Below are 14,038 nucleotides of genomic sequence, written 5' to 3'. Positions count from 1 at the left end.
CAGCCAAGACCACTGGTTTGGAGGGATCAAAAGGAATCAAACAGTGATCACTCAACAAAGCAGATTGGAGCTTGTGGAAAGCAGCGTCACATTCTGAAGACCAAACAAAAGGAACGTTCTTACGCCGAAGGCGATGCAATCTGCGCTGCATTTCGTATAAACCGAATATAATAAGTGATTTTGCCCAACACCGACTGAAGTTCTTTCAAGTTCCTGGGCACTGGCAAGTCTCTAATCGCACTGAGATGTGAGGGTGTGGGGTGGATACCCTGTCCGTTAATCATATGTCCTAAATACTGAATCTCAGTTTGAAAAAATTTACACTTGTCTCTGTTACACTTTAATCCTGCCTGCAAAAGTACAGTAAATAAGGCATACAAATTCTGCAAATGTTCGTCAAGGGTGCGACGTGATACAGCTATACCGTCCAGATAATTGGCACAACCAGGGACAGTGGCACACAACTGCAGCAAATAAGACTGAAAAATAGCAGGAGCCGAAGCACAACTGAACGGAAGGTGGCAAAACTTGAACAATCCAATGTGTGTGTTGATCACAAAATAGCGCTGCGACTGTTCATCGAGCAGAAGCTGAAAGTATGCGTTCCCACAAGTCAATCGTGGAAATGAATTTTCCCGCACCAAGCTTATCAAAAATGTCTTCAGGATGTGGTAAGGGAAATGTAGCTACCACTGTCTGGGGATTTACTGTAGACTTAAAGTCAGCACAAATATGGAGGCAACCGTTTAGTTTCTTCACACACATGATAGGGGAAGCCCATTGCGAAGCAGAAACAGGTTCAATGGCACCACTATCTTGCAAATGCGTAAGTTCAGCAGCTACAGTGTCATGCAGTGCGTGCGGTACCGGGCATGCGCGCCGGAAAACAAGCATGGCATTGTCTTTAACTACAACATGTGCTGCAAAGTCTGTAGCACAACCAAGGCCATCAGAAAAGAGTTCAGCTAAATCATCGCATAGTGTGGCCACACTGTCTACATGGTCACTAGCGTTGATGCAAAGTACATTGTCCTGAATTGCGAGGCCAAAGAGTTCAAATGCGTCCATGCCAAAAATTTTCGTAGCATCACTAGAGCGGAACACATGGAAAGACACTGTACGGGTCGTTGCACCATACGTGGCTTGCAAACTACACACGCCGAGCACTGAGATTTCCTGTCCAGTAAATGCAGTCAGCGTGGAATGCGAATGACGAAGTGGGGGCGAGCCAAGCAAGTCATATGTAGATTTGTTCAGTAAAGAAACTGATGCACCAGTGTCCAGCTGCAAGCGAACAGAATGTCCACAAATATGCAAAGTAACAAAAAGGTTCCTCGCATTGCGCTGAATGCGAGAGGAAGTGTCTGGCAAAACTTGATTCACACAACGAGCTGTCGAAGCACGTGAAGCAGAAGGCTTTGAATAAATGGCATTAACATCCATAGGCTGATGTGAATCCTAATTATGGCAGTTGCCGTTGCAGTGACGCCAATGTGAGTCACGCGAACAGGAGACATGTTGTGAATCAGAGTTTCTCTTACTACACACAGCTTGCACATGTCCTTTCTTACTACAAAAATAACACTGTGCTTGATGGGATCGGCAACTGTCCCGTGGATGGACACGAAAGCAGTTTGGACATGATTTCAGTTTCTTAGTAGACGCCTGATTTGAACCATGTTTACGTGCGCACGAGCGGCGTGGCTGGCTGGGAGGGCACGTGTTGTGCCGCACTAACAGTACACACACCCGGAGTCACGTCGAATGTAGAAGTAGCCATGTCTAATGTATCTTGTCTGTCTAGCAAGTCCACTACTTCCTGCAAAGATGGGTTTTTAAATCTGAGGATTTGCTCGCGGATGCGGTGATCCACCACATTCTGCATAATAGCGTCTCTAAGCATATGAGCATCCACACGAACAATTAAAGTCACAATCAGAAGTTAGTCCCTGAAGGTCCACTAACCAAGATTTATTCGAGTGAGTAGGGCCATGCCAGAGGCGAAAGAATTTGTAACGTGCAGCTACCACATATACACTATCACGGAAGTGGGAGTTCAAAGTTTCAATCACTTTGTCGTAAGTTTTAGTTTCTGGGCGGGTGGTGGGAAACAATTTCACGAGCACACGGTACAACACAACACCCGTGTTGGAAATGAAAAAGGCAAGCCGCTCTGTACCTGGTATGTTGTAAGCTGTGAAGTGTGCCTCGAGCTGGGCGATGTATTCTGGCCAGCGTTCAACGTCATGATTGAATGCACAAAATGGCGGCGCCGTCAGCGACGGCGTTGGTACAGGCAGTGGCGTCGGAGGTGCCGAAGTAGCTGCAGTTTGTAGTGTGACTAGTCCATTTATGGCAGCAAGCAGCTGCGGCGTTTGCTGAGCCTGAAAATGGACAAGATCGGACAGCGAAGCCTGTTCCTGTGGCGAAGCCATGGTGTACACAAATGAAAGTTTTATAGCAACTGGGAAATCACAAAAAAGCTAAATCAGTACCAAGCAAAAAAGGAAATGATAGGAAGAGACAGCTGAGTCCTCGTCGCCAATTTTTTGTATCCCGTCTGGAAGGTGGCACGTGGGTTGTATCAAGAAAAGGTAAAACATGTCGGTACTGCTGTATGAATTTAAATCCCCTTTACTCAAGCAATAAAAATACATAACTTGGAATGAGATGCGAAATCTGAAGTGTCCTGGCTGGCTGCACCTGATGAAATGGGCAGAATCTGTAGCAGAGCTCGTAGAGCTTCACAGCACCATCTAGAGGGCGCTGCCATCGGTGTCTTGTGGTAGTGCCAACCTTTGAAACTATGTGGCATCATTACTATCGATACCACAAAAGGAAAGGAAAAGGAAGAGGCTGTTTATGTCAGCTACATCAGGATTTTATGCAGAATCAGCAGTGATGACCAAAAATGTGTGCCGGGTTGGGGTTTGAACCCAGGATCTCCTGCTTACTAGGCAGTTGCATTAACCACTGCACCACCTGGACACAGTGTTTATCGCAATTGCATGGAATATCTCGGTACGCCTCTCGGCTAACTCATATTCCCACCCAGCACCACCTGTCCGCAGTCCCTGACCATATCCTCCATGCTCGCTACTTTCAGATTCCTGCAGGAGGTCAGATGTAATTGTGCGTCCCACTGAGGGTGGTAGATTCATTGCTCATCAAGGCCAGTCAGTTATATGAATGTGTGGAGAAGATGGAAGGGGGAGAATGGAAAGGAAAAAGAAGGGGCTGTTGATGTCAGCTGCATTGGGACTTTTATGTGGAATCAGTGTTGACAAGCAAAAATGTGTGCTGGACCATGATTTGAACCCAGGATCTCCTGCTTACTAGGCAGTTGCGTTAAACACTGCACCATCCGGACACAGTGTTTATCACACGTCTGAAAGAGCAGACACCACACATTTATAATTGATTCATCTCAATGGGCAATGAATCTACCACCCTCAGTGTGAATGGACAATTACATCCGACCTCCTGCAGGAATCTGAATGTAGTGAACGTGGAGGACATGGATGGGGACTGCGAATAGTTGTCACTGGGTGGGAATGTGGGTTGGCCAAGAGGTGTATTGAGATAGTCTGCGCAGTTGTGATAAACACTATGTCTGGGTGGTGCAGTTGTTCCTTCCCTTTCTGATCCCTCCACCTTCCATTACATAACTGGATGCTGCTGAGCCAGCTGGCTGTTTTTGAACACAGCAAAAGTGCCCAGGAATGGGTGGACCACATTACGTGAGTGATCCATCATACCGCTGACTTATCTGTACGAAAGTTCTCAGGTCATCTTGGGAGGCAACCTGTATTGGTAGACCAGTGAGTGCCACTCAGAAATCTGGATCAGGTGTGTGGCACTTCAAAAGTTTAAGCACCACCCTACAGCAGAGAACTTCACAGCATCTTAGGTGACGAGGGCCATGGCTCAATGCGTAATTAAGGAGAGCAAGAAAAGGTCATGGTAAGCATTCCTGGACTTCATCAAACATTCCACTTGTTCTACAAAAGTATGGGAAGCCATCAAGAGGGTTTCTGGTAAGCACAGTCATTTGTCAATAGCAGCAGTGTGTGACAAGGGTGTCTCCAAACAATGCCCACAGATGTCGCACAGATACCAGCAGAGCATTTTGCAAAAACTACTGTCAAAACTACCCAGGATACAACATGAACTGCAGAGAGACGAAGATTCTTTCGTCTGCTTCCATGTACTAGGACTCCATCATTAAAGAAGCAGTCAAAATTCGTATAAGTAATGACCTGATCAATGGATCACGGGATTTCCAACTCAGCAAGGCATGGGAACCAGCACTGGTGGTACGAAGGCAATGTCTGCCGCAGTCGAACAAATGCGAGTCATTTGGGATGGAGAATCAAAATCCACACATTTAAACTGGGCGCCAACACTCTGACCGCACACGCGCTGGGCCACTGTTTGCAGCTGCTCTTTTCTGTGTCGCAAATGAGAAGCCCATGGCCCGTGGCCCATTTGTACGGCATGGGCATTGGATGTTGCTCTGCTCTATGATTCATCTATGATGCTGTTGTAGCCTTAACCCTTGGTGTCTGGGCTCTTCTAGCAAGTCAGCGTACAGGGTATTGGTGAGCCATTACAACAACATGTCAGTAAGCACCTGAAGATGATGAGCAGCTGTCTTGTCGAAATATTGTGCAGCTTTCACAACATTATCCAACATGATGCTCATGAACCATTGAAGCAGTTACTGCATTGGGAAAGTCTTAAACAGCACACCTCACCGTTTCTCCAGTCGTCCACAAGCAACAAGGCCATTAGGGATCCGCATGCGGCATGTGCTGGAGTCATTTGGTGTGGTGCAAACACAACCTCAAATCTAGGGTTTTTACCATCTGCCACCCTCCCAGAGTAATTTTAGATTTAGTGCTGTGCAGGTGAGATTACATTCCTGCATACAGTTTTAGTATTTCATTTTCTGTCATTTTCACTGAGCGTCACAACTCTACAGCTGTCTTTACAGATGGATCGAAACAGGGGTACTGTGTGGGTTGCTCCGTTGCTTTCCGGGGTCATGTCCTCAAGGTACAACTGCCTTGAGGCTTCACTGTCTTCGACACAGAACCTTATGCAATCTCGAATGTATTGTAGCAGGTGGGGTGAGCCTCAAGTGCTAAATTCCTTGTTTGTTCTCATTCTCTGAGTGCCCTTCACTCTCTGCAATGCTTATACCCAGCAGAGTAGGTAGTCTAGAATATCAAGGAATCCCTCCTTCAACTACAACAGCTGGGGGAGGTGGAGTCTTTCTGCCGGGTACCTGGACACATGGGTATTGCGGGCATGAAATGGCAGATGTAGCAGCGAAGGAGGAGTTTAACAATCCTTAGTTATTTCATTGTATTCTGTCACCTCACTGTTGAGGTATAGAGTCATGCGTGGATTGGAAAAAACCACTACACGGCCATGGCGTACCACCTTTCACCACAAAGATGGGATGAGGTCCTACTTACTCATCTTCGCATAGGCCACAGTCCTCTGACACATGGCTTCTTCCTTTAGGTTGAGTATCCTCCAAGGTGGTGTGCTTGTGGCATGCAGATTACTGTGTGCATTTTACTGGCCTGTGTTTTATTTTCAAACCAGTGGGCAGCAGCAGATTTACCGGCAGATATACCCTTTATTTTGAGTGACATTGAAATGAATGTGGTTAGAGTTTTAAGATTTTGCGTGTCCAACTTGTTTCCAAAAATTTTAAGGAGATGTTTGTAACATGTTAACATGGTGACTGGCTCACCCATGTTTTTTGTAAGTGAGCTGTCGGGTAGGTTTCACTATGCTTTTCTTTTAGCTCTTCTGTGGTTTTCCTTGTCTTTTAACCTCATGTATAGCACCTTTCACCCTTCTCTGTTTGTGGTATAACGCCTTTCACCCTTGTCTGTTGTATTAAGGCCTGTGAGATATGGGAGTGAGTGAATGAGTGTCATTTTATAGGTTTTCTCCTCACTGTGTGACAACCATTTTAGGCATTTTATCCACATTCATTTCATTTAATATGTGTAAGGGTGCTGATAATCTTGACGTTGAATGCCTGCGCACACACACACACACACACACACACACCACTGAGCACTGAGTTGTAAATTATACACAATTTGGCACCTCCACTTAAACTGTTCCTATTTAAGATTGACATTGTCACTTCTCTGGAGAATAAACTCTCATGATAATAATTATAAAGGTGAGAGCCCACAGTTGCACAAATCTAAACATATCAGTTTCCAGTAAATGATATGGTTTTTTCACTTTAATCAAATGCAGCTGAATCCATTACTTCAACCAGAGCTTTATTCTATCTATTAGCTCTAAACCCTAATGCAGTGCTACACACACATATATAGACTAAAATCTTTGTTTATGAACTTCCAGCATTCTGGAGTAACTTGGGTCAGCAACTTCTGTTAATCAGTATAACAAAAAACCAGTCCAAGTTGCAAGTATTCTATTTTTCATTTGATGACTAGTTTTGGGCTGAAACCATGCATACAGATTACTGTGAATGTACATTACACATTTTGTTGACAACTTTGGAAATGCCATTAAAACTTTGTTATGTTGATTTGGAAATGGATCTTGGCCTGAAACTAGTCATCTAATGAAAAATAAAATATTTGCAACTTGGACTGACTTTTTGTTCTATTAAAAACATTGCCTCAAATAACCCTTTCTACATTAGCCTCCTGTAAGAGGAATCCTAAAAACAGTTTCCCAGTACCTCTACACATTCGAACCCAACTCCACCACAACTTCCTCCTTCAAAAGGACATATCTGTCCAAAAACTACTGTTTCAGTTTGGCATGGTACAAGAAGCCATAATTTTTTACTGTACTCTGCTTAACTCTATGCCTGAGTCTTGATTTTCCTCATTTGGAGCAGATCTCAAAAGCTCTTTTGAAATTCTGCCTTTCAATTACCTTACACTTTGTTAAGAGGGTGATTGTCCTTTGTCGACCCATTGAACATTACTCTCAGCAATGTCCCCTCTCTGGCTAATTACAGTTCTGTGCTTCGTGCTGTCTTGTATTTAGGCCTATGTCATAAAATCAGACCAACTTCCACTGTTCTAACAGAAAGCCCTCTGATACTCAGACCTGCCTAGAAACTACTGAACAAGCATTTTTCATGTGTAAGGAACTTTCCCAAACACCAACCGCTATTTGTCTTAAGGAAACCCACATTCCACTATAGTGATTTGCAATTAAGAAGGCAGCTCTGTGATGCATTCTGTGCAAAAGAATATGTTGGGGTGGCCCTACACACCTCATGCTCCCATCGTTGCTAACCCTGGTAAATGGCAACTCTGGGGTGAAGGCCACTGTTGATGCTTCTGATTCTTCCTAGAAAAAATTTTGTGCTTGGTACTGTATCCCAAGCTATCACATGCTCCTACAACTACCTGGCAGTGCAGCCATGAGTGTTGGGTTGCCGTGCTACAGAACCACAGGCTCCACAGTGTGGATTGGCAGGCACATTGAATCAACCACAACAAATGCTGGACTGTATGTTAACACAGCAGCCAACCAAAACACACCGGTCTGTTTTGGAGTTAGCCCCCAGCAGTCACCTTGAGAAATGTGCGGCACTATTCTCTCAACCCATGGTGGATATATCACTGTTAGTTGCACTAAATTTGCAGGCACTATGTTGTGTCCACCTATCACATGTCCTTTCAACTTACAACAGGTATCTGTCCACCAGGCATGTACTTATGATGCCAGTTGGCCACTAGTGAGTCAATTCAGTCCTCTGAACCACAACCGGATCTTCTCCTTGCATTGTCATTGAGCTCCAACTGTCGCATCAACCCCACAGGTTCTTCACAGCAGCATCATACTGAGCAGACTGCAGTTGCTACTGGAGCCATCACCTCCAATGACCATGGCTTCAACAGACACTGTACTCCTGGAATAGTACATGTGTCATTTGAACTTATATTCTGTGCCCTCATCAAGTTGCTGCCATCACCAGCTTATGTCCTGACATACTTTGACTATCCTAATTAATTTCCATAACTTGTGATTCGTGAACACTAGATTCACAATCTTATAAGTGGAAACTTACGAGACCAGTCTCATTTGGTGTATCTTCAGGCTTTCTAGGAATAGCACCCCGTGGTCATTTATTTGTGAATTAGTTTTGTTATTTGTGTTCCAAGAAAGTGTTTGTTATTTATACTACCTGGGAATATATTTCATTTGTCTACTGCCATATAGAACACATCACTTGGAAAACCATTGTTGTCACTTCTTCATGTAATACTTGTTATATATGGTTTCTGTTACTCATAATGAATAGTACAGCAGCTGAGTACCCTACCAAATCTAAACTAACATGAAAATCAGTGCTAAACATTCTGTGCACAGACAGACATAGCAGAATAAAGCTGTTGGCTGGAGTGTCATTTGGTACATTGTTGTTGTCATTGCACATCCCTCCAGCACCCACTGTATTACATGCACACAACTGTAATATAGGCATAGGGAGGGACCCTCTCATGAAATATCTTGACTCCAGACAGCCACTATTTTGGTGACAGCAGTGTGCATTGTGCCAGCCTAATCAGTGTAAAATTGCTATCGGAATTGAAGTCCGAGTTGGATAATTAATTTATATGAATGCTGATACCTGCAGTGTTAAAACATGATATGTAATGTACTTGCATGTCAGAACTTATTAAATGTGCAGACCTATAAATATAGAGAATACCCGTATCTCAACTGAAAAGAGAATGGACAAGTATATCAGATGAAGAAAGTTTAGCGTGATCAAGTGCTAAAAGAATTTGAAACAATTGTCAATTTTGTGCCCTTCTTCCATTATGTGATTAGTTTTTGCCTCATCAAATACAATCTGTCAGAAATGCAGCAGTAACTGATTTAATGTAATGGGAGATGTAATTAGCTTCAACCTTATTGAAGAAACAGTCCTAGTAATTACGGGAGTAATTTAGAGAAACCTTATTGTGACCCAGGCGTGACTTCTCTTAAATATAAGTAACATATATTCAATAAAACTTTTGCTGTTATGTAATCATCTCTTCACATTGATTTATTTAATAATGTATCAGTGATGTGCTACAGCAACAAGAAGATGACATGATCACATACCTAGAAAAGTTTTTTTGAAGATGGCTGTGGCTACAGAAGCTTATACCTTATACTCACACACAAGTAAAGTTATTTTACTTCTGTGTTACTTCAGTTAGTGTTGGTTATGTGTAAAGTTTTATTTAATAATAAATTGTATTTCACTAAGGTAACAAAAGTTATGGGGTACCTCCTTATCATGTCGGACCTTCTGTAGCCCAACTTAATGGTGCAGCTCAACATGGCAGGCATTCAACGAGTCGTTGAAAGTCCCCTGTGGAAACATAGAGCCATGCGGCCTCCATAGCTGCCCATAATTGCGAAAGTGTAGGCAGTGCAGGATTTTGTGCATGAACTGACCTTTTGATTGTGTCTCACAAATGTTTGATGAGATTCATGCTGGGTGATATGGACGGCCTGATCATTTATTCAAATTTTGCAAGATGTTCTTCAAACAAGTTGCGAACAATTGTGGCTTGGTGACATGGCACATTGTCATCCATAAAAATTCCATTGTTGTTCGGGAACACGAAGCCTGTGAATGGCTGCAAATGATCTCCAAGTAGCCTGACATTTGGACCAGAGGACCCAGTCTGTTCCATGTAAACACAGCCCACACCATTATAGAATCACCACCAGCTTGCACACTACCTTGTTGACAGCTCAAGTCCATGGCTTCGTGGGGTCTTCACCACACTCGAATTCTACCATCAGCTCTTACCAACTGAAATTAGGACTCATCTCATCAGGCCACTGTTTTCCAGTCATCTAGGCTCCAACAAATATGGTCACAAGCCCAGGAGAGGTGCTGTTATAAAAGGTATTCATATTGGTTGTCTGCTGCCATAGCCCATTAACTCCAAACATTGCCTCACTGTCCTATCGGATACACCTATCGTACGTCCCACATTGATTTATGCAATTATTTGATGCAGTGTTGCTTGTCTGTTAGCACTGACAACACCGATGCTCTTGGTCATTAAGTGAAGGCCATCGGCCACAGCATAGTCCATGATGAGAGCTAATCTCTGAAATTTGGTATTCTCAGCATGCTATTGACACCATAGCTGTTGGAATAATGAATTCCCTTACAATTTCCTAAATGGAATGTCACATGCGTCTAGCTCCAACTATTATTCCATGTTCAAAGTCTGTTAATTTCCGTTGTGCAGCCATAATTGTGTCGATCACCTTTTCATGTGAATTACCTGATTACAAATGACAACTCTGCCAATGCACTGCCCTTTTATACCTTGTTTATGCAATAGTGCCACCATCTGTACATGTGCATATCTTTATCCCTTGACTTTTGTCACCTCAATGTATTTTAACCCTTTTAGTGCCAAATACGATCTGATCGTGATCCAGATTTTTGGCAAAAAATGCCAGTAACGAACTGATCGTGATGCCTTTCTCATTCATTTTTTCCGCGCTTGAAGGCAAAGTTGTTAGTATTTCCTAGCGAATGAGAAAGGCATCACGATCAGATCGTTACTGGCATTTTTCGCCGAAAATCTGGATCACGATCAGATCGTATTTGGCACTAAAAGGGTTAACATCATTTGCCTCAGAGAAACACTACAGTATATTTCTGACAGGTTTGTTAGAATTTTTGTTACTATAAAATCATGCAGCATCTTTGTTATCCCGAGGAAATAATTTTAATTTTGTGAAATCATTTTTTCAGATTTATCATGAAAATGCTTACTGGGACTGTGTAGCAACTTGTTTCTTTATTGACTGCTCAAGTAATGTTGTAGATTGCATAGAGAAGATATACAGCATTCTCAAACCAGGTAACCAGTGCTATAATCAATATTTATATCCTTATCTGTTTCACTGCTGATGATGTGTCAAACTAAATATTGTGTGACATATATAATTTATGCCTTGAGTATGGAAAGAATCTCCATTATTATACTGAAACATTTTGTGAGAGGCAGTATTGAACCATATGTTGTACAGTATACTACTACTATGAATTGTATCAATAACAATCTCATGAGATTTACCTCAAATTTTCTGAATTTCTAAATAATTAATCAGTCTAATTGTGACAAAACATATAGGTCGTTGTTAATATTTATTATTGCCTGTAGAAACACTTAAGTGGAAAATACTAGTCATAGCTCTGGGACTGTACATGCTTTCTTCAGGGAGGTAAGAGGAATCAATTAGGGAACGTTGGAGAAAAAAGGGGTGATGGCTGGGGGGGGGGGGGGGGGGGGGGGCATCTGTTATGTGTTATGAACACTGGGAAGGCAAAGGTGAAGAATAAGGCCTCAGAGAGAATAAGAGGCCAAAGGCAGTACATTGCTAAACACTGCCCCAGCTTCAGTTCAGAGATAATAGAAAAGAAGTGAAGATGAATTAAAAGAGGAAGAGAGATTAAAAGTGGAGATAATAATGTAGTTAAAGAATGGAAAAGAGAGAGAGGTAGTGGTAGACAGGTAGGGGAAAAAGGGATAACTAACAATATGGAGAGAGGGAAAGTGAAAATAACAATAATTGAGTAAATAAGTAAGTAAATAATTGAATAAGTCATTAAATTAACCTCATAGAAAAGGGGAGGTTATGCTAATGGAAGTTAAGTCCAGAAATGTGGTAGGAAGAGAGGATATGTGAGGGAGCAAGTTGTCATCTCTGAACTTTGGGAAAACAAATTCTCCTTGAAGGATTCATATGGCCTGTGTGGTATATCAGGTATAGCATGCTCAGCAAGTGGGTAGTGATTGTCCCCAAGGTGAACAGTTCTCTGTATTCAACCAGTTTGCTGACACTGTGATTCTTTTAAAAATGTGGTGCTGTGAATACGTGTAAACAACATGGTGCCCTGTCTTTAATGTTGCAGAATCTGCTAGTGGTGGCACCAATGTGTAAATGGTAGTGGATGAGATCATGGAGCAAGAGTTATAGTGGAATGATTGAGGGCAGAACCATCAGAGTATAGTGATAAGAACAACCAAATCAAAACAATCGATTCAGTCAGTTGTCGGAAAACGACTTAACTCTTTCAGTTGTACCTTTACGTATTGAATTATTCATTCATTGTATTGAGTGAAACCAGTCTATGAGAGCTACCAAATGGAAACATTAAAATCAGTCAGTTGTAGCTTTATGAATCAGTGGGATATTTATTCGTTCATTTCTTTTGCATGAAACAAGTCTCAGGGAGCAACAGAATGAAAACAGTCAACACAGTCCAGAGACATTTTGTGTGCTACTGACTGAGTTATTCATTCTTTCCTTTTAAAATGAAAGCAGTCTCTAGTTATCCTGTTAGTTGAAGCTTTTATTCATTTGTTCATTCAATAGAAAGCACTGTTTAGTGGTTTAGCTGACCGAGTTATCCAGTTATTCTTCTGAGTGAAACCAGTCTGTAGTACTTTCATTAGGTGAAGTAAAGCAGTGGTATACAATACAAACCAGGGTGCACATACCCCTAGGTTTCGCAAAACAAGCAATAAACACATTTGTTTCATTATGTACTTCTTTTCACTGTTCAAAACTTGTTTGCCTAACACATAACTAGTAAAGCTTCATTGGGTGTACAATACTGAGCAAGCATAGGAGTTCTCTTAGGGGCACGTGAATAAGAAAGGAACATTGTCACATTTTTGCGACTATTAGCACTATGTTTTTCTTTAAAGAGATGATGATCATAAATAAAATTAAAATTTGAGATAGCGCCTGTGTCACTCATGCTTCACGTTAGCGTCCTGCAGCTGGCAGGGGCAGGCTTGCAGCTGGCGCAAGGAGGTGGGGTGGTGGCCAGATGCCCTAGCATGGGTCCTGGCAGTGTTACGCTGACTCCGGCTACCATGCCAGCTTCTCATGCTGGCTGTGACCCTGGCAGACACAGGAGGAAGTTATGACGGCAGCATCACATGCCTACCCCAATGACCCCACAGAGAAAGTTGAGTAAGTATGTTAGTAAATATCACCCAAACCTAGAGACAGAGTGAAAACATTCATATAACGGCCGCAGCCGACAGAGACTTGAGTCTGTCAGTTCTCTCGCATGGAATGAAACCACTCAGACCTGGTCAGTTAGTGAAAACATTCATATAACAGCCACAGCTGGTAGAGATTTGTTTCAGTAAGTTGTCTCACATTGAGTGAAACCACTCAAAGCTATTGACTGAGTGAAGACATTCATGTTGCAAACATGGTGGCAGAGACTTGTTTCATGTTAAAAACATTCAGTTGTCCCATCACTGTTGGAGTAGTGATAATAGTGTAGGAATGTTCGACAGTTTCGCAAGGATATGGCAGAGGTTAGGGATGCGATGGTAGGTGACAGTTGGTGAGAGTATCGGGGAAAGTCACTCTCATTTCAGTCATTTTAGTCATGGTATAGTAATATATTGAGGCACTTTAGACCTGGGTGGTACAGGGTGGCAAGAGGATTGCTACTATTTTGAAGTAAGGTCTTGTTAGTTGGAGTGGGAGACTTCTCAGTAGATTTATTTGGAGACACCGTTGGTAGCAGGGAGAAGAGCATGAGAGAATTCAGTGAGGCAAGGTTACTTCAACTTAAGGTTAGCAGAATCTTTTTCCTCTACTCGGCTTCTCTATTGACAGTATATTGAAGATAAATATTATTTTTCACTGTACAACATGGTGCTCCAGTTCTCTGAGTCTCTGGTTTATCTTTGCTGAAAACAGGCTGCAGAATCAACCCTGTGACTTAAGCTAATAAACAGTGAATAGTCTCACCAAATTTCGTGTAGGAATTAAACTACTGCTTGTAAATGATGTACATGTTTGTATATATGCATAAGCTGCATCAATGTTAACAATAAGTTTTCTTGAAGCATCACTTGCCTTGGACTCCTTACATCTGTTAATGGCATACATTTTTGTGTGCGTATAATACTGTTCTTTTCTTACACATAAATACATTCTCCAATATCAGTTG

The 14,038-nt window shown here is 42.3% G+C and overlaps 1 protein-coding gene across 2 annotated transcripts in view; it reads left to right on the top strand.

Annotated features, from left to right (window-relative positions):
* LOC126469726 (carnosine N-methyltransferase) overlaps positions 1-14,038 on the top strand; it is a 184,781-nt gene that overhangs the window by 106,264 nt on the left and 64,479 nt on the right. For both annotated transcript variants that reach the window (XM_050096918.1, XM_050096917.1), the window contains exon 7: positions 10,805-10,913. In XM_050096918.1, coding sequence (XP_049952875.1) covers positions 10,805-10,913 — 109 coding nt within the window. The remainder of the gene's footprint in view (positions 1-10,804; positions 10,914-14,038) is intronic.

Source organism: Schistocerca serialis, chromosome 3, assembly GCF_023864345.2.
Source record: "Schistocerca serialis cubense isolate TAMUIC-IGC-003099 chromosome 3, iqSchSeri2.2, whole genome shotgun sequence".
Classification (NCBI taxonomy): Eukaryota; Metazoa; Arthropoda; class Insecta; order Orthoptera; family Acrididae; genus Schistocerca; species Schistocerca serialis.
This window is presented reverse-complemented; position numbering and strand designations above follow the sequence as displayed.